At 49.7% G+C, this 26,506-nt stretch overlaps 1 protein-coding gene and 1 long non-coding RNA gene across 9 annotated transcripts in view; one reads left to right on the plus strand and one right to left on the minus strand.

The window, feature by feature from the left end:
* Positions 1-9,726, minus strand: part of LOC117201814 (uncharacterized) — a 44,613-nt gene extending 34,887 nt beyond the window's left edge. For 3 of the 8 annotated variants that reach the window (XR_007474418.1, XR_007474421.1, XR_007474419.1), the window contains exon 1: positions 9,493-9,643. This is a non-coding gene — a long non-coding RNA (uncharacterized LOC117201814). Of the gene's footprint in view, positions 1-9,492 lie in introns of all 8 variants that reach the window. The other 5 variants (XR_007474416.1, XR_007474417.1, XR_004483952.2 and 2 more) reach the window with 5 other exon arrangements.
* A 498-nt stretch (positions 9,727-10,224) lies between these two features.
* On the plus strand, positions 10,225-26,426 carry MAP3K10 (mitogen-activated protein kinase kinase kinase 10). The gene is made up of 10 exons (XM_004271287.3): positions 10,225-11,032; positions 15,191-15,371; positions 18,248-18,396; positions 18,876-19,051; positions 19,898-20,144; positions 21,662-21,778; positions 23,596-23,773; positions 23,873-23,985; positions 24,360-25,040; positions 25,820-26,426. Exons 1-10 carry the CDS (start codon positions 10,351-10,353, stop codon positions 26,140-26,142), a joined length of 2,847 nt encoding a protein of 948 aa, XP_004271335.2. The 5' UTR covers positions 10,225-10,350; the 3' UTR covers positions 26,143-26,426.
* Positions 26,427-26,506: the final 80 nt, after the last annotated feature.

The raw sequence follows: 26,506 nt of genomic DNA on the forward strand, positions 1-26,506 counted from the left end.
AACTTCTAGATTCTAATAACCCTACCATGATTTTAATAACTCTATTATGTTTACATAATAGTAAACAACTAGAAACCTATTCCCTTTGTTGCCCCAGTCCTAGGGGGTGAAAGCTAATTTCTGCATCTATTATCTCTGATTAATACAATATCCCCATTTTGTCATCTCAACATCTATTTCACTAACTCAACCAATTCCTTTTATTAAATTCTCTCTGCTAACGTAACTGGTTCACTTTCTGTTTTTAGTACTCTGTCTCCTGTAGCCATATGACTAATTTTTGGCCAGTGGGATATAAGCAGAAGTAAGGTGGGCAACTTCTGTGTCATGTCCTTAAAATGAAGCTAATTGTTCCATACTTCTTCATTCTGTCTTCTCACAGAGGGGAACACAGATTTGGTGACCCTAAGATGGCTTCAACCGTATGAGTCAGGATGATGCTCAAAGCAGGGCAATAAGAAAGGTGGGACCTGATGACCTCTTGGGGCGAGGCCACCTACCTACTCTGGGATGTTTTGTGAAATAAATAAATGTCTTCTGAGGCACTGCATTCTGGACTCTCTTCATTATACCATAGTTATCCATATCAGTGTAGATGACTCTAAAAAACAAAAATACAGAAGCCTGGAAACTTAAATAATATAATATGAATAACTATTGAGTTAAAAAATAAAACATAAAAGAAATAAATCCTTATAACTGAATGGCAACAAAAGCACTACCAAAGCAATGATTCAACGGTAATCTATTGCTTTGAATATTTCTTATCAAAAGATTGAAAACAAATGAAGGAAGCCTCATTTTAGGAACTTAAATATGAAACAACAGAGAAAAATCCAAAAAAAAAACAAGAAGAAAAAAATTTAAAGGCAGAAATTGACAAAGTAGAAAAATAGAGAAGATCAACAAAAACCGAAACTTGGCAACTTGAAATTCTAATAAGATAGAAATGCTTCAGGCAAGACTGATAGAAAAAAAGAAACATACAAATAAAAAACAAAATGCATAACTAAAAAGGGGGGAAACTATATAGATATTCTTAAATGATAAAGTAAATTTTTGAACTACATAAACCAATACACTTGAAAACTGACAAAATGGACAAATTTCCACAAGAATAGAAAATGCCAATACTGAAACAAGAAACAGTAAACTTTGAAAAGACCAACAACAATTAAAGAACCTGAAATTTTAGTTAAAAGAAGTCCCAGAAGGTTTAACAGGGGAATTCTACCAAGCTTTCAAGGAACAAGTAATACCTGCTGTATACAAATTATTACAGGGAGAAGAAGAGAAATTCATTTTACAAAGCTGGTATATCCTTGATTCCTAAAGTGAATAGGAACAATTTAGGAAAAGAATATTAGAGGACCATTTTACTTTCTAAGTGTAAATACAATTCCTAAATAAAATATTAGATAAGCAAATACAATAATGTATGAAAAATAAAACATAATTGAGTAGGTTTTAATAAACATCAGAAAGTTAACAATGTAATGCACTACATTATGGAATAAAGGAGGAAAGTCATATGGTCACCTCCATGGATTGAAAAAAACATTTAATAAACTTCAACATCTATTTATGATAAAAGCTCTCAGAAAACTAGGGATAGAAAGGAACTTCCATAATTTGATAAGGACTATCTACTAAAAATCTACCACACACCACACAATTAAGACAGAATCTTGGGCTTCCCTGGTGGCGCAATGGTTAAGAATCCGCCTGCCAATGCAGGGGACACAGGTTCGAGCCCTGGTCCGGGAAGATCCCACATGCCGCGGAGCAACTAAGCCCATGTGCCACAACTACTGAGCCTGCGCTCTAGAGTCCGCGAGCCACGACTACTGAGCCCATGCGCCACAACTGTTGAGCCCGCATGCCACAACTACTGAAGTCCGTGCGCCTAGAGCCCGTGCTCCACAACAAGAGAAGCCACCACAATGAGAAGCCCGTGCACGGCAAGGAAGAGTAACCCCCACTCACCGCAACTAGAGAGAAGCCCATGCACAGCAACAAAGACCCAATGCAGCCAAAAATAAATAAATTAAATAAATTTTTTTAAAAAAGACGGAACCTTAAGCTCATTCCCTTTAAGATCAGGAAGAACACAATCACTCCTACTGTTCACTCCTAGGGGTCCTGACCATTGCAATAAGACATTATAAATATGTATATACGGAATGGGAGGGAGAATGACAAAACTGTCATTATTTGGATGTGATTTGGTATTCCATACAGAAACTCAAAACCATTAAAACTGTAAGTCAGCAAATTGGCCAAATAAAATATCAAACTGGAAAAATGAATAACATTCCTCTACATAATAGTAAACAACCAGAAACTCTAACAAAAAATAAGATTCCATTCAGAATAGTAACAAAAGTTTAAAAGTAATCTAGGAATTCACCTGTCAATCCACAAGATGTTTATGAAGAAAAAAAGTTTAGGGAATTCCCTGGCGGTCCAGTGGTTAAGACTCCGAACTTTCACTGCTAAGGCCCAGAGTTTGATCCCAAAAAAGAGGAATTTTCTGTATCAGATAAGATATACCCAAAAGCCAGAGTAAAAAAAAAAAAAGACAAAAGTGGAATGGCACATAAGCAGACAAACTGATCAAAGCAACAGAACAGAGAGGAAAGAAAGAGACACGTGTACATAAAAAACCTTGAGATATTTCAGAATAAGCATCCTAATCAGAAAGGAAAAGATGGATTGTTAAAGGATGGTATTGGGAAAACTGGTTCCTTATAAGGAGAAAAGAAAAGTTGGTTCCCTACCTCTCACCAAAATATGAAGGTCAAATAAATGGATTAGAGACCTAAATATGAAAGATAAATCTATAAAGCTAGTATATTCACTTCATAGGGCTGCCAGAACAAGGTACCACAAACTGCGTGGCTTAACACGACAGAAACGTATTGTCTCACAGTTCTGGAGGCTACCAGTACAAAATCAAGGTGTCAGTGGGGCCATGCTCCCTCTGGAAGCTGTAGGGGAATCCTTCCTTGCCTCTTCTCAGCTTTTGGTGGTTTACTGGTAATCTTTGGAGTTCCTCAGCTTGCAGCTGCATTGCATAACTCCAATCTCAGCCTTCCTCATCACATGGTATTCTCCCTCTCTGTGTTTGTCTTCAAGTGACTGTCTTCTTATAAGGACGTCAGTCATATCGGATTAGGGGCCCATCCTATGACAGTATGACCTCATCTTAATTTAACTAATTACATCTGCAACTACTCTGCTTCCAAATGAGAGCACATTCTGGAGTATGGGGGCGGGGGGCGGTTAGGATTTCAACATATCTGTTTTTTGGTTTTTTTGTGTGTGTGTGGTACGCGGGCCTCTCACCGTTGCGGCCTCCCATTGCGGAGCACAGGCTCCGGACGCACAGGCTCAGCGGCCATGGCTCACGGGCCCAGCCGCTCCGCGACATGCGGGATCTTCCCAGACCGGGGCACGAACCCGTGTCCCCTGCATCGGCAGGCAGACTCTCCACCACTGCGCCACCAGGGAAGCCCAACATATCTCTTTTTAAGAGAAACAGTTCAACCCAGAACAGCTAGTAGAAAAATATAGAATATTTTTATGACTTTGGAGTGAATAAAGTTGTTTAAACCAAGAAAATATAAACTATATGAGATGAATTTGACTATATTAAGATTAAAGATTTCTTCCAAAGACATGATTGAAAAAGTTAACTAATAAGTGACAAACCGGGAGAAGATATTTTCAGCTTCAAAAAAAATGTGATTAATATCCAGAATATACAATAAAATCCTGCAAATATTTAGGAGTAGGAATCCCAATATAAAAATGGAGGGACGGGTCTTCCCTGGTGGCGCAGTGCTTGAGGGTCCGCCTGCCGATGCAGGGGACACGGGTTCGTGCCCCGGTCCGGGAGGATCCCACGTGCCGCGGAGTGGCTGGGCCCGTGAACCATGGCCGCTGAGCCCGCGTGCCTGGAGCCTGTGCTCCGCAACGGGAGAGGCCACGACAGTGAGAGGCCCGCGTACCGCAAAAAAAAAAAAAAAAAAAAAATGGAGGGACTTCCCTGACAGTCCAGTGGTTAAGACTCCATGCTCCCAATGCAGGGGACACAGGTTCGATCCCTGGTTGGGGAAGATCCCACATGCCGTGTGGGGCGGGGCAAAAGATATGAATAGGCAATTAACATAAAAGGAAATCTATCTAGCTAACAAGTCTGAAGAGATGCTCAACCTCCCTCAAAATCAGTTAGAAAATTACAACATATTTTAAATTCATCAGAGTGGTCAAAATTAAAAGGTCAGAGAGGAGCTAGTATTAGTAAAGACATAGAATTTGGAACTATCATGCACCTTTGGTTAGCATAATGCAGTATGTATATCCTATGATCCAGCAATCCCAATCTTGGTATATAATCCAGAGAAACTCTCACACAAGTCCCAAAGGATATAAGTACAAGATTGTTGATTGAAGTATTGTTTGTAGTAGCAAAGAATTCAAGGCAATGTAGGTCTTCTTCATTAGTAGGTGAATAATTAAGGATGGTGAACTAATAAATTGGAGTGCTGTGCAGCAAACAGACACAATTAACTAGATACACAAACAACACGGACTGCTCTTAAAACAATATTGAGCAAAAAAATGTAAAAATAGAAATGTACTTAGTATAATTTTTGTAAATTAAAAACATATACAAATAGAAAGCACTATACATGTTTTAGAAATATAGACATATCCAAGAACCATAAATTAAACATAAATCAGAAAGTGTGTCTTTGAGGTGGAGGAAGAAATAAAAGTGGGAATGGGGATATGGAGAAAAAATAAGAGGATAGCTTTACACAAACTATTGCTATAGTGTGTCAGAAATGAAGCAGTATGATAAAATCAACCCACAGAAAAAGAAAAAAAAAAGAATGAATGAATGAAAGAGAACAGAAGTACCAAGGAAATGTTACGAAAAAAGACACATTAAAAGCAAAAATCATTACGAAGGACAGCAAAGGATATTTCATATTGATAAAAGGAATAATTCACTGGTGTCATATTAATATCATAAACCCTTATGCACCTAACAACATAACTTCAAAATATATAAAGTAAAAACTGATAGAGCTAAAATGAGAAATGAACATATCCTCACTCATAATGGGAGACTTTATTACACCTTCCAGAAGCCAATAGATCAAACAGGAAAAAAAGGGGCTTCCCTGGTGGCGCAGTGGTTGAGAATCTGCCTGCCGATGCAGGGGACGCGGGTTCGTTCCCCCGTCCGGGAGGATCCCACATGCCGCGGAGCAGCTGGGCCCGTGAGCCATGGCCACTGGGCCTGTGTGTCCGGAGCCTGTGCTCCGCAACGGGAGAGGCCACAGCGGTGAGAGGCCCGCGACCGCAAAAAAAAAAAAAAAAAAAAAAAAAAAAAGATAAAAAAAAGGTAAGGATATAATAGTTAAGAATTAGATCATTAATAAACTTGTATAGTCAGACCTCTTATCCCAACAACTAGAATGTACATCCTTTAAAAACAGGACACTTCCGGGCTTCCCTGGTGGCGCAGTGGTTGAGAGTCCGCCTGCCGATGCAGGGGACACGAGTTCGTGCCCCGGTCCGGGAGGATCCCACGTGCCGCGGAGCGGCTGGGCCCGTGAGCCATGGCCGCTGAGCCTGCGCGTCCGGAGTCTGTGCTCCACAACGGGAGAGGCCACAACAGTGAGAGGCCCGTGTACCGCAAAAAAAAAAAAAACAAAAAAACAGGACACTTGCAAAACAAAACAAAAAAATGCCACATACTAGGTCATAAAGGAAATCTCAACAAATTCCTAAGAATTTATGTCATTTGAAATACATTCATTAAATAAAATTAGAAATCAACTACAAAAGATAATCAAGGAAAAATCCATATACCTAGATATTAAAAACCACATTTCTAAATAATTTGGGGGTTAAGGGGAATTGAAATTACACTTTTTTTTGGAACTGAATGACAATGAAAGCGCTACAAATCAAAACCTGGGTATACATAACAACAAAATAAATACTAAAATGCAAAAAAATGAGTCAACATTTGAGGAAGAAATTAATGAAATAAAATACCCCCCCTCAAAACAAATAAGTAGAAGAGATCATCAATAGAACAAAAAGCTGGGAGTTTTTTAAACACCAAGAAAACAATATTGAGCAAAAAATGTAAAAACAGAAATGTTTTTCTATTTAAATTTTTGGCAAATTTGATCCAGAAAAATAAGAGAAGGAACAAATAAGTATCAGGAAAGTCAAAAGAACTATAACTTCAGATCCATAGGATTCATAAGAAATAAAATGCATAAAGTTGTACCAATGAATCTGAAATCCTAGATAAAATATTGTTCTAGGCAAATATAAATTACAAAAATTTATCTCAGGAGAAAGTAAGAAATCTGAATAAACCAATATCCACAGAAGAGGTTGAAATTACAACCAAAGACCTACCAAAAAGGCACCAAGCATGGATGATCTTACAGTCAAATTCCACCAAATATTCAAAGAACAGATAACTCCAATATATCACAAACCATTCCAGACTGCAGGAAAAGGTAGGTGGTTCCCCCAAATCGTAGAACAGAGCTAGCATTTCCCTTATGTCATAACTGGGCAAGGACAGCGCGAGAAAGAAAACCATGAGTCAGTCAATTCCATTCATGAAAACAAATGCACAACAGCCCTAAAGAACATGTTATTAAATCAAATCCAGCAATAGTGAAACAGAGGATGGTTCATCATTAACAGATTAAGGCAGAAAAGTCATCTGATCATATCAACAAATGCATAGAAAGCATCTGATAAAAGTCAATGCCTGCTTTTAAAAAAAAATAAACTTCTCAGCAAATTAGGAATAAAATTTAGAAATCTACTAGAAATCTACTGAAAACATCATACTTAATGATGAAACCTTAGGGGCATTCCTTTAAAATGTCTAGAACAAGACAAGCATTGTCCATTATCACCACTGTCATTCAACATTGTATTGGAACCCTCAGCCAAAGGGCGAGGGGTGAGAAATGAGTTATAAAGATTGGAAAAACTAAACTGTCTTTTTTTCCCTGGACACCAGGGTCATCTAACTGGAACAGTATAGAGAATTATCTGTCAAGCTATTCTAGAACAAATAAGAGTGAGCTCAACAAAGTAGCCACATCCAAGTTCAGCATTAAAAACAGCAGTAACTGATTAGGAAAAAATAACAAAATCCCGGCCACAAGTAAATAAGTAAAAACAGTAAAATCCAGTGAGTGAACCAAAGAAAGCCATATAAGATATCCCAGGAAAAAAATTATACCTGTCCAAGAATAGAAGACTCAATATTACAAAGTCATATTCTCCCCAAATTAATAATTTATTCATTATAATCCCAATCAAAATCCGAAGGACTTTTTTATGGATTTGACAAATGCTATTCCACTCTCCATTTCCATTATAGAGCCTACCAGGTTTAGAACCAAGCCGGGTCCCTCTCCTCACCTAAGTCTAGGCATCTGCTTGGAGACCACCTGTTCTGCTGCCCACCTTCTTTGACTTGAATCACCCCATAAACAATTGGTAAACAGAGTAAGGATGTCAGCATACCACAGCCATGTTGGTTAATATGCAATTTTCTCTAGGAAGTTAACGTTTTGAAGCAATCAAGGGCAAGGTTTCTCACAGGCAAAGAGGAAGCCTTAGTGATAAAAGAAGATCTTAAGGGGAAAAGCTGCAACTCTATAGAAATGTCTTCCTTTAGATCCACCGTGGATCGTTTAGTGATTTCAAAGACCCATTGCTTGCTAGAATGGTATGGTATGTGGCAAAGCTGTGAAAGCAGATGAAGAAACTGCAATGATATTTTCCCACATTAAAATAACAGATTAATGAGGAAGACTACACCTTGGATCAGATTTTTAATTTTGAAGAAAATGGTCTCCATTAGAAGTTAGTATCTCCAGCCGGCATCTCTGTGAAGGAAGTACAAGCCCCAGCCTTTAAGACTGCAAAGAAGGCACTTAAAGTATTGATTGCTAAGCACAAATACCCCGTGTATATTTAACTGTACTAGTATTTCTATTAGAATTCTTATTGGGACTTCCCTGGTGGTGCTGTGGATAAGACTCTGTGCTCCCAGTGCTGGGGGCCTCGGTTCCATTCCTGGTCAGGGAACTAGATCTCACATGCATGCCTTAACTAAGGAGCCCACGTGTGGCAACTAAGACCGGGTGCAACTAAACAAATATTAAAAAATAAATAAATAAGTAAACGTTATTGGTTTTGTAGCACTCTGATTACTAAGTTGCATACGTTTTGAGCAATCTGTCCCTAATTCTATTTTTCCCATAAAGCCTTGTCATTTTTAGTGCACTGTTTTGCAGAACTACAGGTTTTTCAGGAAAGCATGTATCAGGTTATAGCAGAAACGCCTGTACTCAGAATGAAGCGGGGCCTCTCTTCCAACAAGCATTCTTGAGAGGTCCAGAGCTTCCCTCACAGGAGAGCAGGTACCCACTTCCCTCTGAGCGTGGAACAATTTCCCAGGATACTGTGGGGCAGTTCTCTGGAATTTGGGCACCAGAGCCCATCAAAGTTCCCCTCTTCTCTCCTCCCGCCAGACCCCCAGACCACTAAGGAGAGGCTAAGTGAAAAGACGCAGAATTTTGCTGCTTACAAGCTTACAGATCTTGAGCAAGTCATCGAACCTCTGCAGGACTCAGTTTCCTCACTCTTTAAATGGGAAGGCAGTGTTTTTAAAAATCATGATTGTCGTGGTGGTAGTTGTTTTTAATTTTAAAATATGCTTTTGAGGGGCTTTCCTGGCGGTCGAGTGGTTAAGACTCCGAGTTTCCACTGCAGGGGACACCGGTTCCATCCCTGGTTGGGGAACTAAGATCTGCCGCACGGTGCGGCCAAAGAAAAAAGAAAAAGAGAGAGAGAAATATATGCCTTTGATTGTTGCTTTGCCATTTATAGTTGTGACCTTGGACAAGTGACTTTATTTCTCTATGCGTCATCTGTAAACTAGGGGCTTTGCGAGGATTTAACGCTACCATGTATGCAAAGCACTCAGCATAAGATGACCGTTAAGCCCCACAAAATTGAAATTCCCATTATGGAAGGCGGGGATTCTCGAGTTCTGACTGCAGAGGCAGAGGAACCCAGGGGAAAGCAGACGTGGTTGTGATTTCCCCAGGGACTCTACAAACATCCTCCCAGCCCTGTCTTCCCCCAGAGGCCTCACCATCAGCCTGACCCCCCCCCCCCCCGCCGCCAGCTTCCTGGAGCCACCAAGCAGCTCTCCCTTGCCCGCGGTTGGGGGACTGCCCCACGGCGCCGGTTCGCGAACGGACTACACTTCCCGGCGTGCACCTCGGATCGGGGCCCCGAGGGGCAGTCCAACTGCGGGGACCTAGTCCTGGCCTGCGTTAGAGGCTCCGGACAGTAACCACCACTCACGCAGCTGCTACTTTTCGCTTTGCGAAGAACGTCAGTCACCGTCAACCCCACCTTGGGCCGCGGCCCCCGCAGGGCCTGTGACGAGCGCTCGGCCGTCTCCTCCTCTCCTCCTCCAGGCGTCCGGCCCACGACGTCCCAGGGAGGGCCTGAGGCCAGGCTTATCTCCCCGGGAGAATTCCTTCGCCCACGCGCACACCTCACTTCGGCCCGAGGCCCGCAGCCGGGCTCTGGAGGCTGGGTGACTGGGCACCGACCAGGAAGTCGCGCTGCCGGAGACTACAACTCCCAGGCGGCACCGCGGCGCGGCGGCAGCGTGCACGTCACTCAGGCACTGCCTGCGGCCCCGGGAAGCGGCGCGGGCGGGGGCAGGGGCTGGGGCCGACCGGGAGCCCGATGCTGAGGATGGGGGCCGCCCGGCCGCCCCGCGCGTGAGGAGGCCGAGGGGCGCGCCACCCCGTCCTGGGGGGGGGGGGCTCCGCCAGCCCCGCCCGCCCGGCGAGCGTGGCCCGGGATGCGGAGCCGGGGGCCGCCGGTGGAGCTGCGCGGGGTGAGAGGCGCGGGGAAGGGGGCTGCCTGCTTCCCTCACCCTCGTCCCCCACCGGCGGACCCCGGCAGGAATTCGGCAGCCGCGCGGCCAGGCCTTCTTAGCGCCCTGACGTTTAGGGGGGAGAGGTGAACCCGCCGCCCTTCCCCCACCCCACCCTGCCTGGACAGCTGAATCAGAGGGGACAACCCTGCCCTTTTAAAGAGGCTTTTTCTTGCTCCTGCGGAGGGCCCCCCAGCTATGGCCCCCAGGAGCCCCCTAGAACCCGCAGGGACTGCCCCCCATCCTGGCCGCCGGGGCCCGCCCTCTGCATCCCGCGGGCAGCCTGTGTGAAGCGGCCTCCCGCAGCCCCTGGCCCCACCCCCATGGAGGAGGAGGAGTTGGGGGCGGCCAAGGAGTGGGGCACGACCCCCGCGGGGCCCGTCTGGACCGCAGTGTTCGACTACGAGGCGGCGGGCGAGGAGGAGCTGACCCTGCGGAGGGGCGACCGCGTCCAGGTGCTTTCCCAGGACTGTGCCGTGTCGGGCGACGAGGGCTGGTGGACCGGGCAGCTACCCAGCGGCCGTGTGGGCGTCTTCCCCAGCAACTACGTGGCCCCTGGCACCCCCGCCGCGCCCGCGGACCTCCAGCTGCCCCAGGAGATCCCCTTCCACGAGCTGCAGCTGGAGGAGATGATCGGTGTAGGGGGCTTTGGCAAGGTCTATCGGGCCCTGTGGCATGGCGAGGAGGTGGCGGTCAAGGCCGCCCGGCTGGACCCTGAACGGGACCCAGCAGTGACAGCAGAGCAGGTGCGCCAGGAGGCCCGGCTCTTCGGAGCCCTGCAGCACCCCAACATCATTGCCCTCAGGGGCGCCTGCCTCAGCCCCCCACACCTCTGCCTGGTGATGGAGTATGCCAGAGGGGGCGCACTGAGCAGGGTGCTGGCAGGGCGCAGGGTGCCCCCTCACGTGCTGGTCAACTGGGCTGTGCAGGTGGCCCGGGGCATGAACTACCTACACAATGATGCCCCTGTGCCCATCATCCACCGGGACCTCAAGTCCATCAACAGTAAGTGGTGTCCTCCCCAAAAAACTTGCTTCCGTAGAACCTTGTGAGGACAAGCCTAGGTGGCGGGATGGGGACGCCAGAAGACACTGCCTGGGGCAAGAAGGGGCAGCAGTATACCTTCAGGGCCAGGTGAGGCAGTCCTTGCCCCATTAAGAGAGGAAAAGGAGGCCCAGAAAGGTTGAAGGAGTACCTGCCTCCTAGGCTACAGTCACAGTAGCCCAATAAACATGTATAAATGAACAGTGTGACAGGCCCTGTGCTCCCTGCTGTAAATAGGACAGGTACAGTGCCTGCCCTCATGGCACGCACTGTCCAGCCACGCTGCCAGAGTCCACCAGGCAGAGACAGATGGAACCTGGCCTGGAGTCGGGGTTGCTCAGTCGCAGTGCCATTGACATTTGGGGCCAGATGATTGCAGGGGGCTGTCCTGTGTGATGTAGGTTACTTAGTAGCATCCTTGGCCTCTACCCACTAGATGCCATTAGCATTCTCCACCCCCCATCCCCCAGTTATGACAACCAGAAATGTCTCCAGACATTGCCGAATGTCCTCTGGAGGGCAGACTAGCCCTCAGTTGAGAGCCACTTCCTGGTGTCCTCCTAGGCCTCTGCCCCAGCTAGCCAAGACACACTGGGAAAGATGAGGGAGGAGGAAAAGGGATGCGGCTTATGTAAAAGCATCCAAGCTGTCTGGCCTGTCATAGACTTTCAAAAGTTGATTCGTTGGTTGAATGAGGTCTGGGGCCAGATGGAAGGCAAGGTTCCCCAGAACCTACATCTAGTTCAAGGAGCTTCTCATGATGTCAAATATTAATTGAGCACCTATCAAGTAGAAGGCCAACAGGGACCAAAACAGCCATGGTTTCTGCCCTTACAGCACTCACAGTCATTCCCCGGATATTCGTTCATTTCCCGGATATTTCCCGAGCACCTGTTGTGTATTAGGCCCTGTCCTGACCCTTAGGATACAGCAGGGAAAAAAATCCTACCTTCCTGGCTGTCCCGTCCTTCCTCTGCCTCATGTCACTCCCTTTCATTTCTGCATTTATTTGTTCAATTTATTCTTTCGTTTGGTATTTACTGGGCCAAATCATATACTAAGCAAGAGAGATCAGTAGTGAGTGGGGCCAGCATGTTCCCTGCCCTCACGTGATATGTGAGGGTTTTCTCTTTGTCCTCAGCCCTCACATCTCATCTATTTCTGACTCCTGTCAGTTCTACATCTTGAAGTTTGTTTGACCCCCATCCCACTGTTTCATGTTCGTTGCTAGGCCTCACCACCACCAACTGCAAGCCCCTAGAATAGAGGGACAGAGTCTTCCTTACCTGACAGGCCTGGCATTCATACACTCAACAGATAGATAGCTACCGAGTGCCCGGGGTGCGCCAAGCCCTGCACCAGCCCCAGAGAATTGAGCAAGACAGACTGATGGTCCCCATCTCCATTGATGCTGATGCTCTGACTCCTGAAATGCTGGGTAAATGGAGGCAGGACTGCCAACACACTCCTCTTGAAGGCTGGGGTCCCTTCTCAGCCCTGCCTCACCCCTGCTGATTCACAGCCTGCAGGTGGGGTATCAGGACGTGCTCCCACGCCCTCAAGTTTTTCTGTAGCCAATGCCACTTGGACAAAGGGTTGGTGGGGCTCTTAGGCCAGGGCTTCCTGCTTGGGCAATGGAACTGCTCCATGCCTGAGACAGAGGAAACAGGGCCTCCACAGTACAGCTTCCCCCATTCAGCCTCCCCTGAGGAGATCCTCATCTGACGCCATTCATTCATTGTTTTATTCAACTAATAATTCTGAAGCAGAATTAAGTGTACTAGGCACTGTCCTGGGCTCTGGGATTACAGATGTGAACAAGACAAGACAGATGTGAATGAGGCAAGAACCCCCCCATAGAAGTTATAGTCTAGTGAACAAAAATAGGTGGTTGATATTTAAATAGATAACAAAATTTCAAAGAGTTTCAAGGACTCTGAAGGAAACAAAGTGGATTAAGGATGGGGCAGAGGGAGCTCTTTAGATCAGAGCTCCAGGAAGGCAACACTTGAGCAGAGACCTGAACCCAGAGGACCCAGCTTTACAAAGATCTAGGCATGGCAAAGGTCCTGAGGTGGGGATGAAGCTGCCTTGTTGGAGAAACAGCAAGGAGACCGAAGAGGTCGGAAGAGCAGGAGGGAGGCAGAGGTGGAAGGAAGTGAGGTCATAAAAGTAGATGGGCCAGATCCCAGTAACCTTGGGGGCCACCGTGAGTGCTTTGGATATTTTATTCAATGTAGTAGAAGCCATTAGAGGGTCTTAAGCAGGGGTAGCATAATCAGATAAATACTTTTTAAAGTGAATTGATTTAGGCCCAGCCTGGGAGAGGCAGAAATAAAGTGTAAGACCATGGGGTGTTCCCTCTGTCACAGGGTCACTCCACAAACAGGAAAGTTGGTGACTCGAGAAGGGAGAACTTCTGGGAGGTAGAGTCACATGCTAGAGAGTCTCGAGAGGCTTCCAGGAGGAGGTGACATTTGAGTTGGGTTTTAAAGAAGGAACAAGATTACCAACAGTGTTACCTTGGGCAGTGGTCTGAGCTCTCTAAAACTTAGTCTCTTCATCTGCCAAATGGGTATGACAGCAGAATTGCCTCATTGTTATGATGATTGGAGAAGTAGCCAGGAATGGCCAAAGATAAAGGTGGAGACATAAGGAACAGTTATGGCAACATCACACACTAATAAAGAGAGCTGATGCTTTTAGAGGGCCTACTATTGCTTCAGGAAATAATTCTTTACCACAACCCTAGAAGGCCAATGCCATTATCATCTCCATTTAACAGAGAAGAAATCGTAGTGTTAAAAATAAAGTAAATAAGATTATGCAACGAATAAGTGGCAGAGCTGGGATTCAAACCCAGGCAGGATACTACTGTACACTACCTTCTGTTTGACAGAAGGTAGTAGAATATCACGGCAGTTAAGAGATTGGACTCTGATGACAGATCTAGTTTGGGTCTTTGCCCCACCATTTTCTCTTTTTTTTAGCCACACTGTGCGCCTTGCGCGATCTCAGTTCCCCAACCCGGGATTGAACCCGGCCCACAACAGTGAAAGCCCGGAATCCTAACCGCTAGGCCACCCGCGAACTCCCCCCACCATTTTTTAGCTGTGTGATCTCGGCCAAGTGACTTCATCTCTCTGAGCCTCAGTTTGCTAGTCAATAAAGTGGGTTGCTTGCTAGTTAATTTGTATAAAGGGCTTAGCACAGTGCCTGTCATATAATAGGCTCCTAATAAACACTAGCCATGGTTGTTATTGTTGTTAGTAATAACCCTAGACAGCAAGTAAGTTGGAACCATTCAGTATGCTTGAGGGATATATCAGTCAGATTTTTGTCATAATAATGCTGTGTAACAACCCTCCCACCCTCCCTGAACTTGGTGTCTTAAAACTCAGTGTCCTTTATTACTGCTTATACATTTGCAGGCCTGATGGAGGGTAAACTGATTTAGGCAGGGCTCAGCTGGAAAGGCTTTGCTCCGAGTATCTCTCACGTTCCTTGGACCAGCAGGCTAACCGAGGCACGTTCTCATAGTGATGGCAGAAGGGCAAGAGGGCAAGCAGACATGAGAGGCCTGGGCTTGGAACTAGCATTCTGTCCCTTCTGCCTCATTTTATCAGACAAAGCAAGTCATACGGCCAACCGAGAGTAAAGGATGTGGAGATACAAAGAGTGTGACACAGAAAGGAGCAGAATTGGGGCCATGAATGCAGCTACCCACAGCAGGTGACAAAAAGGAAAGGAAAACCATCCCCTTCTGCCAATGGTTTGTAGTTGTCACTTCTGCGGTGGTTGGGAATTCAAGGCCTGGACCAAGGAGAACCAAGGCCGTGGCCATCGACATTTCACGGAGCTCCCCTGAGCCCAAGTTGGAGTCAGGAGGCCAGTGAACTCAGGAGAAGCTCCCCAACGCCTCATGGGAGCCTGAGGCAGGGATTAGACCATCAGGAAAGCGTTCATGGTCTTCGAGGCCAGGAAAGGAGCTGCTGCAGAGGGGGGCGACCCCAGGCGGCAGGGAGAGAACAAGTAGGAGATTCCAGTTGAGGCGGGGGCAGGACACACGGGGCTGCAGCCAGCAGGTCTGGGGTGACCCACCTTTCTTCCTACCCACAGTCCTTATTCTGGAGGCCATCGAGAACCACAACCTCGCAGATACGGTGCTCAAAATCACAGACTTCGGCCTCGCCCGTGAGTGGCACAAGACCACCAAAATGAGCGCTGCGGGGACTTACGCCTGGATGGCTCCGGAGGTTATCCGTCTCTCCCTGTTCTCCAAAAGCAGTGACGTCTGGAGGTGCTGACGGTGGGACAGGGGAGGCCTCCTGGGAAGGGAGGAGGGAGGAAGGGGGAAACGGCAGAGTGGGAGGGACGGTCTGCCACTGCAGCAGGGATCCGAGTCTGGCAAAGGGGCCCGCCAGCAAGGTCAGACCATCAGACAAGCACAAAAGCAGGCGGCTGCTCTGCCAGCAGAAGTGGCAGCTGAGGAGGACTTGGATTATGTTTGAAAATTCCAGGAGTATAAAGATAGGTGGTCAGCACCAAAGACCCCTCAAACACCATCCATTACTCTGCCCCCACTCATCAAACAGGAAGTTGAGACCTTTGAAGGTAACCATTCATTCACTCATTCATCCATCCAACTGCACTGGGAGCTAGGGATACAGCAGTATATAAAAACAGACCCATTTCCTGCCCACGGGAATAATACATACCTCAGAAGCTAAAAAAAGGCTGTTTTTAAGTTGAAATTATAAAAATAATTTTTAAAAGGTAGTAAGTTAATCCACCAGAAAAGTACTAGACAGTGTTACGAGCTAGGAGGTTGATTGAAAGGCACTCTGAGGGCTGGAGGTGACTTTGGGGAAGGCTTTTCTGAGAAGTGGTACTTGAGCTGAGTTCTGAATGACAAGGAGCCGATCGTGCAAAGTTTAGGAGAAGAGGCTTTCCAGGAAGAGGGAACAGCTTCCACAAAGGAGGAACTGAGGTGAGGACGAGCATGGTGTGTTCCAGAAAGGAACATGTGGCTGGAGCAGAGCAGGCAAGGAGGACAGTAGTAGGAAGTGATGGAGGAGGGAGAGCCGGAGGGCCTTGCAGGTGAGGGAGTAGATCCAGGTTTATTCTAAGTGCACTGGAAAGCCATTAGAGGCATTTGTGAACGACATGATCTGGTTTAACATCGCAAAGGCTCCCTCGCCTGATGGATTGTAGGGGACAGGAGTTGGGGCGGGAGGCCCATGAGGAGGCTGTTCATTGCCTGCGAGACCTGGTGACAGCAGAAACTTAACCTTCTACTTGCGGTGGGCAGACAAACCAAGATCATTCCCCGGCTGAGGCTCCAGATAGACCAAGCTTGCAAAGTCATGGTATTGGGGCAAACAGATAAGACAGGAATTCTCAACTAGAGCAGCGCAGCCCTTTGGGGGGAAGTTTAGTCTTGCTTCACATAAGGCATTCATTTATGGTCCCAAACATTTATAGGAGCCATATTTCAGTGGCAAGGAACAGAAAACCCAAAATAAGAACAAGACGGATGTTTTTGCTGTCATGTAAAAGCCCATGGCTTTTACACGATCTAGTACCCCCAGCATTAGGGATTGAGTCCTAAATTAGGGTTTTTTACTGTGGTGTCATTGACACTGGGCAGGATAATTCTTCCTTGTGTGGTACTGTCCTGTACCTTTCAGGATGTTAAGTATCCATGATTCCCAGCCACCAAATGTCAGTAGCACTCCCCAGTCATTGTGACAATCAAAACATCCCCACAGGTTTCCAGAGACGTGGGAGAGGCTGTGAGGGGAGGGTCTGGCCCCCTCCAGTTACAAGCCACTGTTACTTTTCTCCACCTTGTGTAGCCTCCATTCCCAAGTCCACTTCATGGTCCAAAATGGCTGCTTGAGCTCCAGATTTTATGTCTATATTCCAACCAGCAGGAAGGAGAAAAGAGGAAAGGGGACCCCTTCCCTTTAAGGACACTTCCTGGAAGTTAGTTGCACACTACACACTCTTCTATATCCCACTGGCCAGAACCGTTGCCATATGGGCACACTTAGATGCAAAGGAGGATGGAAAATTATTTCAGGCAGCATTTGCCCAGCTCAAATTTACCAGTGCTGTCACTGAGAGGAGGGGACGCTGTCAGCTGCATGAGGGCAGGGGTGGTGTCTATCTTATTCCAGTACCTGGAACAATGCCTGGCACACAGCAGACATTTAATAAGTGTATGTTGAATGAATGCATGGAACGGGGGAGCACGGGGATCTACTACGTGTTGGGCACTGCATGAAACAGGGGTCAGGATCCAGAAGGAGAACAGTTTACTGGAGAAGATGGACACGCAGGTGATCGTAGCACAGTGATGCAGCTCTGGAATTATGTAGCCATTAAGGACGCTGTCGTGGGCATCAGACAGACCTAAGTCTCAGTGTGGCTCCATCACTTATGAGCAGTGTGACTTTAAGCAAACAGCTTAACCTCTCTCTGCCTGCACCTGCTCATTGGATAAAATGAGGGTCATTCCAGTGCCTTCTGCCTTACAGGACTGTTGTGAGGCCTCGAGCAGTGCTGGCCTGGAGTAAGTGCTTTATAAATATTAAATAGTGTTAACTTGTTTTTAGAGGTAAGTGCAGAGGGTTCTATGGAAACATAGTGAAGGGGCTTCCAACCCTGCTTTGGAGGCTGTGGAATCAAGGAAGGCTTCCAGGTAGAGGGGGCACCTGAGTTGTGACTTAAAGGACCGTTAGGCAAAGGAAAGGGTGTTCTCGACCAAGGGAACAGCATGTGCAAAGGCCAGAGGTTAGGAAGAACAGCGTTTGTTCAACTGTTCAGCATGGCTGCAAGATGAAGCTGGGAGTGGTACGGGGCTGAGAGTGTTTAGAGGCGAGGCTGCAGGGGTCATCAAGATCAGAGCTAAGAAGGGTGGATTTGCTCAGTGGGCATGGGGAACCCACCGAAGGTTTTCAGGCAGAAGAGAGGCAGAGCAAAGGAGAGACATCAGAGAACCAACCCCACCAGATCAGGCCGATAGAGGTCAAATCAGGTTCTTGCAGCCTCATTGGCCAGGGCTGGCTGCTGGGGGGAGGGAGGCCCACCATGGGACTGGAGGCAGGGCTGGGGTGTAGGTGGGGATTAGGGTGGGCTGTGGCATCACCCCTCCCTCTCCCCCACCTGCAGCTTCGGAGTACTGCTCTGGGAGCTACTGACGGGTGAGGTCCCCTACCGTGAAATCGACGCCTTGGCCGTGGCATATGGTGTGGCTATGAACAAGCTGACTCTGCCCATTCCCTCCACATGCCCCGAGCCCTTTGCCCGCCTACTGGAGGGTGAGCCAGGGCCCCGTGGAGAGGGTAGGCTCAGCTAGGGGTGGCAGGGGCCCTCAGGCCCAGACCTCACTCTTTCACACCCATCCATACCTTTGGGCCCAGGAGTGAGGGACAAGGGGCTGGAACCATGGGACCATGAACAGTCTCCCCCACAGTTGGCTCCATGGCCTCCAGACCTGTGTTCTGGCTAGGCCCACAGCTCTTGAGGGCAACCTGTTAGGACTCACTGGCCCTGGGATTCCTCCCTGATCCTCGATTCTACCACCAGTCAGGGAACAGGTCCCTGCCGTTTCTCTCCCCAGAGTTTCACCAAGTGAAACATTGCCAGGAATTTGGCTTTGAATTCCTTCCCCTGGGCTCCATGGGAGCTGTTTGTCCACAGTCCCTTAAAGTCCTGCCTCCACTGAGCAGGCCGATGCCCCAGAGCATGGCCACTGACATTTCCACTCCCACTGCTGTCCTCTCCACCCCCACCCCAGAATGCTGGGACCCAGACCCCCACGGGCGGCCAGATTTTGGCAGCATCTTGAAGCAACTTGAAGTCATCGAACAGTCAGCCCTGTTCCAGATGCCGCTGGAGTCTTTCCACTCACTGCAGGAAGACTGGAAGCTGGAGATTCAACACATGTTCGATGACCTCCGGACCAAGGAGAAGGTGAAGGCAGGAGGCAAGGTGGGAGGGATGGAGCAAGATCCCTGAGTTCTGATGCCTTGGATGGGGCAGAGTCCCTTCCCCTGAGCCCAGGGGTCTTTGGGTCCATGCATGGCCAAGGGAGCCTTTTTTGCGTATTAAGAGAAGACAGCCTCCTGTTGGAAGGTTGATTAAAAAAAGGCACCCTCAGGGGCTTCCCTGGTGGCGCAGTGGTTGAGAGTCCGCCTGCCGATGCAGGGGACACAGGTTCGTGCCCCAGTCTGGGAAGATCCCACATGCCGCGGAGCGGCTGGGCCCGTGAGCCATGGCCACTGAGCCTGCGTGTCCGGAGCCTGTGCTCCGCAACGAGAGAGACCACAACAGTGAGAGGCCCGCATACCGCAAAAAAAAAAAAAAAAAAAGGCACCGTGCACTGAAGTACTTACAAGTGACACTGCATGAGGTCTGGGACTGGCTTTAAAATCCTACAGCAAAAATGGGGAGAGAGGAGAGAAGGAAGGTGATACATGAAAAAAGATTTGCAAAGTATAGAAAATTGTTGAAGTTGGATGATGGGTACATGGGGCACACTTTTCTCTCCTTTTGTGAATGTTTTCCAAATTGAAGACTTAAAAAATTAAAAATCAAAGAGGAAGGAAAAAAGAAAAGCCACCCCTTTCTTTGAGCTAAGACAGTCCCCTGCCCTGGCACCCAGCCTGGCTACTGAAGTGTAAGTTGGATTGTGCCCCCCGTTTGCCCCACAGCAGGACAGCCCTGAGCAGGACACCAACCAGACCCAGCAGCCCTGGAGCCATCCCCAGGGGCAGAGTAGCTAAGCTCCTAGCCCCAAGCCCCTCATCTCCTCTCCAGGAGCTCCGTAGCCGCGAGGAGGAGCTGCTGCGGGCGGCGCAGGAGCAGCGGTTCCAGGAAGAGCAGCTGCGGCGGCGCGAGCAGGAGCTGGCCGAGCGCGAGATGGACATCGTGGAGCGGGAGCTGCACCTGCTCATGTGCCAGCTGAGCCAGGAGAAGCCCAGGGTCCGCAGACGCAGGGGCAACTTCAAGCGCAGCCGCCTGCTCAAGCTGCGAGAAGGCAGCAGCCACATCAGCCTGCCCTCCGGTACCCGCCCACGTCCCCTGAGCATCCCCGAGAGGCCTCTGAGAGCATCCCTGACCCGGGGCTTATGTCTTCCTTTTATTTATTTATTTTTAAACTTTTTTTATTGCTAAATATATCACACATTAGTAGAATCTCTCCCATGAAAGCAGGGAGAACCTACAGCCACCCCATATGCCTCCACACGCCCTGTCCAAACACATCCCCCCGCCGCTCCCTAAGAGTAACCCCTGTCTTGACTTTTAGGGCAATCACTTCCTTACTTTTCCTTATAGTTTTATCTCCCAGCAATTTGTTTAATATCTTTTAATATTTGTTTAATACCTTTTTTTCCTCCTTGCCAATAATTGGTTGAGGAACTGCATCATTTATCCTGTAGCATTTCCCACAGTCTGATTTTGCTGCTTGTATCTCCCTGGTATCTTTTAACATGTCGCTCTGTCCCCTGAATTTCCTATAAGCTGGTATTAGGTTAAACGATGTGAAACTGCTGACGTTCAGCCATTCTTGACCTACGGAAACAGAAGTTTCACATGGCTCAACCTAATAGTTGGATCTCAGGGCTTAATCAGTTTCAAGTTCAGGTTTGATTTTTTTTTTTTTTAAATATTGCTTCCTAGGTAACATCAGAAGGCACATCATACTGATTTTTCTCTCTTTGTTACAAGAGATGTTACAAGCCCTAAAGCAGTGCCTAGAATAGGACCAGCCAACAGAAATACAATGCAAGCCACATGTGTAATTTTACGTTTTCTAGTAGCCATATGAAAAAGGGGAAAAAACAGGTGAAATTAACTTTAATATATTTTGTTTAGCCAAATATACCAAAATGTTGTAGTTTCACGTGTAGTCAGTACGAGAAAAGTTGTTAATGAGATATTTTAGCTTCTTGTTTTCACACTAAATCTTTGAAATCCAGGGTGTATTTTATATTTACAGTACATCTCAATCTGGGCTCTAAATTTTCTTCAGAAAATCTTGAGCTGTATTTAGATTTCATAAAATGTACAGTTGAAAAGGCAGATCCACATACCAAAGTTGTTCCAAACATGCCTAAATGTTTCCGATGACTGAACTGAGGGTCTGTTTTGAAAGGTAAACTTAAATTACTTACAATTACATAAAGGTAGAACTCTCCAGTTCCTCAGCTGCACAAGCCACATTTCAAGCGCTCACTTGCCGTGTGTGGCTAATGACCACCGTATTGGACACTCAGGCCTAGATCCTCAGGGCAGCAGCTCTCAGACCCGAGTGTGCATCAGCGGTAACTGGGGGGCTTTTATGCCGCAGCTAGATTGCTGCACCTCCCCCCCCCCAGTTCCTGATTAAGGGAGGGCCCAAGAATCTGCATTTCCAAGAGGTTTCCACTTGACGTTGATGCTGCTGGTCTGGGAACACACTTTGAGAACCACCGCATGAAGGAATACAAAATGGTAGCATTCCTTCTATCCTTCTACAAAGGGAACCGCTCTTTGGCTGCCCATGGAACCGTGTGCTTAGGGAAGTCTTTCTTTTCGCAGGCTTTGAACATAAGATCACAGTCCAGGCCTCTCCAACCCTGGACAAACGGAAAGGATCAGATGGGGTCAGCCCGCCTGCAAGCCCCAGCATCATCCCCCGGCTGAGGGCCATTCGCCGTGAGTATCTCCCGAGGCCCTGACCAGTCAGTCAGTGAACAGACTTCTCTGAGCACATACCTTGTACCAAGCCAGAGCAACACCAGGGGACCAGGTGGGCAGGGTCCCCTCCCTCATTCTCATGAGGGGAAACAGACAACAAGTAAACAAGCTGGTGAGCAGGATAATTTCCTGTAGTGATAAGCGCTATAAAGGAAACCAGGGAAGGGAATAAAACAGAAGAGTTGCTGTTTTGAAATCACAAGGAAGGCCTGTCAGAGAAGCTGAGGTTTGAGCAGGGACCTGCATGGTAAGGAGGAGTGACACACGCAGAGATCTGAAGGAACAGCATCGCTGGCAGAGGGAACAGCAAAGACGAAGGCCCAGAGGCAGGAACAAGCATGGTGTGTTTATCAGCTGGGAAGGCCAACTTGGCCGGAGTAGGATGAATGGGAGAGACAGCACTAGGCTTATGGTCAAGGGTTCAGCAGGGGAGGATCACACTGGGCCTTAAGAGCTGGGATGAGGAATCTGGATTTTATTTTAAATGAGACGGGGGAGTCTCTGGAGGACTGTGAGCAAGGCAGTGATGTGGTAAAGTTAACCTTTTCCCTCTGGCCACCGTGAGGAGTAGGGATTGGAGGACAGCAGGAGTCAAGGTGGGAGACAGGTGAGACGAGGGGGCTGGGCCAGGGCGGGGGCCTTGAAGAGGGGAGAGGGTGAGTCAGCTACATGGCAGCGGTACAGCTGTCAGGGTTTGCTGATGAGTTGAAGGGTACCCGGCCGGCTCCCCAGTCTGTTCTGCCCCATGATTCACCCCTGGCCTCGCCCCACACACCACCCCCTACACACACTTCTGTTTGGGCACCTGCTTTGTACCAGGCCCCAGAGGTCATTCTCCTGGGGGGATGCAAAGACAAATAATGACCAAACAGTGAGTCAGGACTAGCATCGGGGTGCGTTCAACATGTGATAGGAACAGAGGAGAGAGAGCAACTGACGCTGCAGGGAACAAGTCCGCCCCAGAACACTCCACAGGGCCTCAGCATCTGCTGTTCCCTCTGCCTGAAAGGCTCCTCTCCCTTGTATCAACCTGACTCACTCCCTCACCTCCTTCAAGTCTTTGCTCATATTTCTCCTGCTCACACGTGAGACCTCCCCTCACTCCCCAAACCCCTTACCTGCTTTGTATTTCCCACAGCGCTTATCACCTCCTAGCCCCCTACCCAGGTGATGTGCCTAGTGTGACTCTTGTTGGTCGTCTGTCTTCACCCACTAAAACGCAAACTCCTCAGGGCAGGGACTTTTTTTTTTTAACTATTTATTTATTTATTTGACTGCACCAGGTCTTAGTTGTGGTATGCAGGATCTTCTTTGCCCCGTGTGGGATCTTTAGTTGCAGCATGTGGGCTCTAGTTCCCTGACAAGGGATTGAACCCGGGCCCCCTGCAGTGGGAGTGCAGAGTCTTAGCCACTGGACTACCAGGGAAGTCCCCAGGGCAGGGACTTTTGTCTGCTTTGACCACTGCTGTCTTCTCAGGACCTGCCACGGGCTTGGCACATAGCACGTGCTAGTAAACCTTTGGGAATGAATGGATGGCTGAAAGGTATAGGCTGTGAGAAGTGACGGGTGATGAAACTGAGGAAGCTGGACATCGTCCTGACAGCAGTGGGGAGCTATGGAAGAATGTAGAGCAGGGGAGGGTCATGATTGGAGTTGGAGTCCAAGCTCCCTTGGGCTTCCAGGTGGAGGGTGGGACCAAGGGGAGAAGAGTAAGGCTGGGAGCTCAGCGGGGACAGACTAAGACCCACTAACCAAGTGGCTTCTCTCGGCCCAGTGACTCCTGTGGATGGTGGTGGAGGTAGCAGCAGTGGCAGCAGCAGTGGTGGCAGTGGGACGTGGGGCCGCAACAGTGGACCCCCAAAGAAGGAAGAACTGGTTGGGGGCAAGAAGAAGGGCCGGACCTGGGGGCCCAGCTCCACGCTGCAGAAAGAGCGGGCTGGAGGAGAGGAGAGGTATTGGCTACATGGAGCCCATCCCACACCCTGTGCCTCTTCCCCAGGCCCTTGGCAGCCAGGAGGCCTATAACCCCCCATCTTTGGTGACCCCTGCAGGCTGAAGGCCCTGGGAGAAGGAAGCAAACAGTGGTCATCAAGTGCCCCCAACCTGGGCAAATCCCCCAAACACACTCCCATCACCCCAGGCTTTGCTAGCCTCAATGAGATGGGTAAGAGGGTGAGGGTGCCTTTAAAAGGGAGGGGGAAGGAATATTCCCTGGCAAAGGGGACCGTAACCCAAGACCAAGGGGTGACCATTCCCCAGGGCTGCAAGGAGGGAGCCGGATTTCACTGGGCTAGAGGGTAGGACACATACCTGGGATGGGAGCAGCCGGTCCCTGGGGTGTGGGGATCGTTCCCCGGAGGAGGGGTTTTGAGGGGAGAAATAGTCGAGAACCACGCTTAGTGGGCCTTGGTGCTCTTGTTGGAGGGGTCATTTCATTGGGGCAACCCCTTGCCTCCAGATCCGAGGGGGGTGGGCCGAGGGGCCAGGCGCCTAGAGTTAAGTGAGTCGAGTCCAGTGACGGCCCTCTCCCGGTTGCAGAGGAGTTCGCGGAGGCGGACGGAGGCAGCAGCGTGCCCCCCTCGCCCTACACCACCCCGTCCTACCTCACGGTGCCGCTGCCCAGCCAGCCCTCCCCCGGGGCGCGGGCGCCGTGGGAGCCAACGCCGCCCGCCCGGCCCGGGCACGGCTCCCGGCGGCGCTGCGAGCTCGCGCTGCTGGGCTGCGCCACGCTGCTGGGCGCCGTGGGCCTGGGCGCCGACGTGGCCGAGGTGCGCTCGGTCAACGGCGAGGAGCCGCGGAGCTGGCTCGATGGCCTCTTCTTCCCCCGCGGCGGCCGCTTCCCGCGGGGCCTCAGCCCACCCGGGCGCTCCCCGAGCCGCCGCGATGACGCGGCCCCCGGCCCGGGCCTGGTGCCCTCGGCCACCCTCGTGTCGCTGTCGTCCGTGTCCGACTGCAACTCCACGCGTTCGCTGCTGCGCTCCGACAGCGACGAGGCCGCGCCGGCCGCGCCCTCCCCGCCGCCCTCCCCACCCGCACCCGCGCCCAGCACAAACCCCCTGGTGGACCTGGAGCTGGAGAGCTTCAAGAAGGACCCCCGCCAGTCACTCACACCCACCCACGTCACGGCCGCGCGCGCTGTGAGCCGCGGGCACCGGAGGACGCCGTCAGACGGGGCGCTGGGGCAGCGGGGGGCGCCCGAGCCCACCGGCCCTGGCCTTGGTGAGTGAGGCTCCACGCACCCACGGCACAGAAAAAGGCCCATCTCCCGTGCCCCCCGCCAAAGCCCTGTGTCCCAGCCCAGCGACGACCCCCTGGATGCTAAGGCATCCTCCCCTGCTTAGCAAGGGGAGGGGGGCCTGTGTCCCCATGGCCCCCACTGCTTTGTGAGGCATTGTGAGTCCCTGGGTAATTGAGACGCAGGGTGCAGTAGGGCTGGCAAACTCTAATGCCTACAGGGGCCAGGCAGGTGACATTAATGGCAACAACAATTACTAGAGGTAATACCCATGTGCTATGCCCTGTTCTATATAGTTTACTAACTCACAATGATTAGAACAGATAGGAGCTAAGGGCTTCCTATCAGGCACTGTGCTACTTGTTCTACAATTACTGTTACCATTTTATTTAATCCTCACCTATGGAGCAAGGTGCTGTCATCCCCATTCACAGACAGCAACATGCCTGAGGAGTCTCTGTAGGTCTTTGTGAACCTGGCCCAGTGTCAGAGAGGTGCGAGGGATGAGGGCTTTGTCTAGAGTAGCAGCAAGGAAATGGGCTCTGAAAGATAAAGGACTGTGCCCAGAGTTGCACCCAGATGATTGAGCAGTTGCGGGGCGGGGGTGGCTAGGTAAAGGTCCAAACCCTGCTGGAAAGTGGGCCCAACAAAATCAGCAGATTTTTCAAGAGAAGTCAAATTCCAATTTCATGCAAATGCTCCTGGCTTTTAAACACCACCCTCTGGCCCACGCCACTCACCTCATCTGATCCTCTCTTACCAGGCCCTCGAGATCCTCTGGACTTCCCCCGCCTGCCCGACCCCCAGGGCCTGTTTCCCACCCGCCGTCGGCCCCCCGAGTTCCCTGGCCGTCCCACCACCCTGACCTTCGCCCCACGACCCCGGCCAGCTGCCAGCCGTCCCCGCCTGGACCCCTGGAAACTGGTCTCCTTTGGCCAGACACTCAGCATCTCTCCTCCCAGCAGGCCGGACACTCCGGAGAGCCCCGGGCCCCCCAGCATGCAGCCCACGCTGCTTGACATGGACATGGAGGGGCAGAGCCAGGACAGCACAGTGCCCCTGTGTGGGGCCCACGGCTCCTTCTGAGGCCTGCCCACCACCGCCCGCCTGGGCAGCCATGAATGTAGCGCCCCAGGCCCCGCCCCAGCCCACCGTGCCACAAGGCAGGGGAGGCCCTGGGCAGGATACTCACTCTATTTATTGGGGAAGGGGGGAGGGAGGGCAATTAATTTATTCCTTTGTACCCGGGGGTGGGGGGGCCCTGTGCCTGCCCTGCGGTGGGGGGGAGGGTGGGCAGGGATACTCAGGGACAGGGCATCATGGGGGATTCGGCACAAAACGCAGCATTAAAGGTAACCCCTGCCCCCTACCACGCTTGGCTGTGTGTCCTTCCCTGTGCCGGGCCCTGATCCTAGATCGTGCCCAGTGGGACACCCCCCCTGCCATGCTC

This window comes from Orcinus orca, chromosome 20 (genome assembly GCF_937001465.1).
Source record: "Orcinus orca chromosome 20, mOrcOrc1.1, whole genome shotgun sequence".
NCBI lineage: Eukaryota > Metazoa > Chordata > Mammalia > Artiodactyla > Delphinidae > Orcinus > Orcinus orca.

Bases quoted from the DNA above. Each gene is read 5' to 3' on its own strand.
- MAP3K10 (XM_004271287.3), top strand. From the start codon at position 10,351: ATGGAGGAGGAGGAGTTGGGGGCGGCCAAGGAGTGGGGCACGACCCCC. The intron at 21,779-23,595 runs GTGAGTATCTCC...CTCTCGGCCCAG, and splicing joins CCGGCTGAGGGCCATTCGCC to TGACTCCTGTGGATGGTGGT. The intron at 23,986-24,359 runs GTAAGAGGGTGA...TCCCGGTTGCAG, and splicing joins TGCTAGCCTCAATGAGATGG to AGGAGTTCGCGGAGGCGGAC.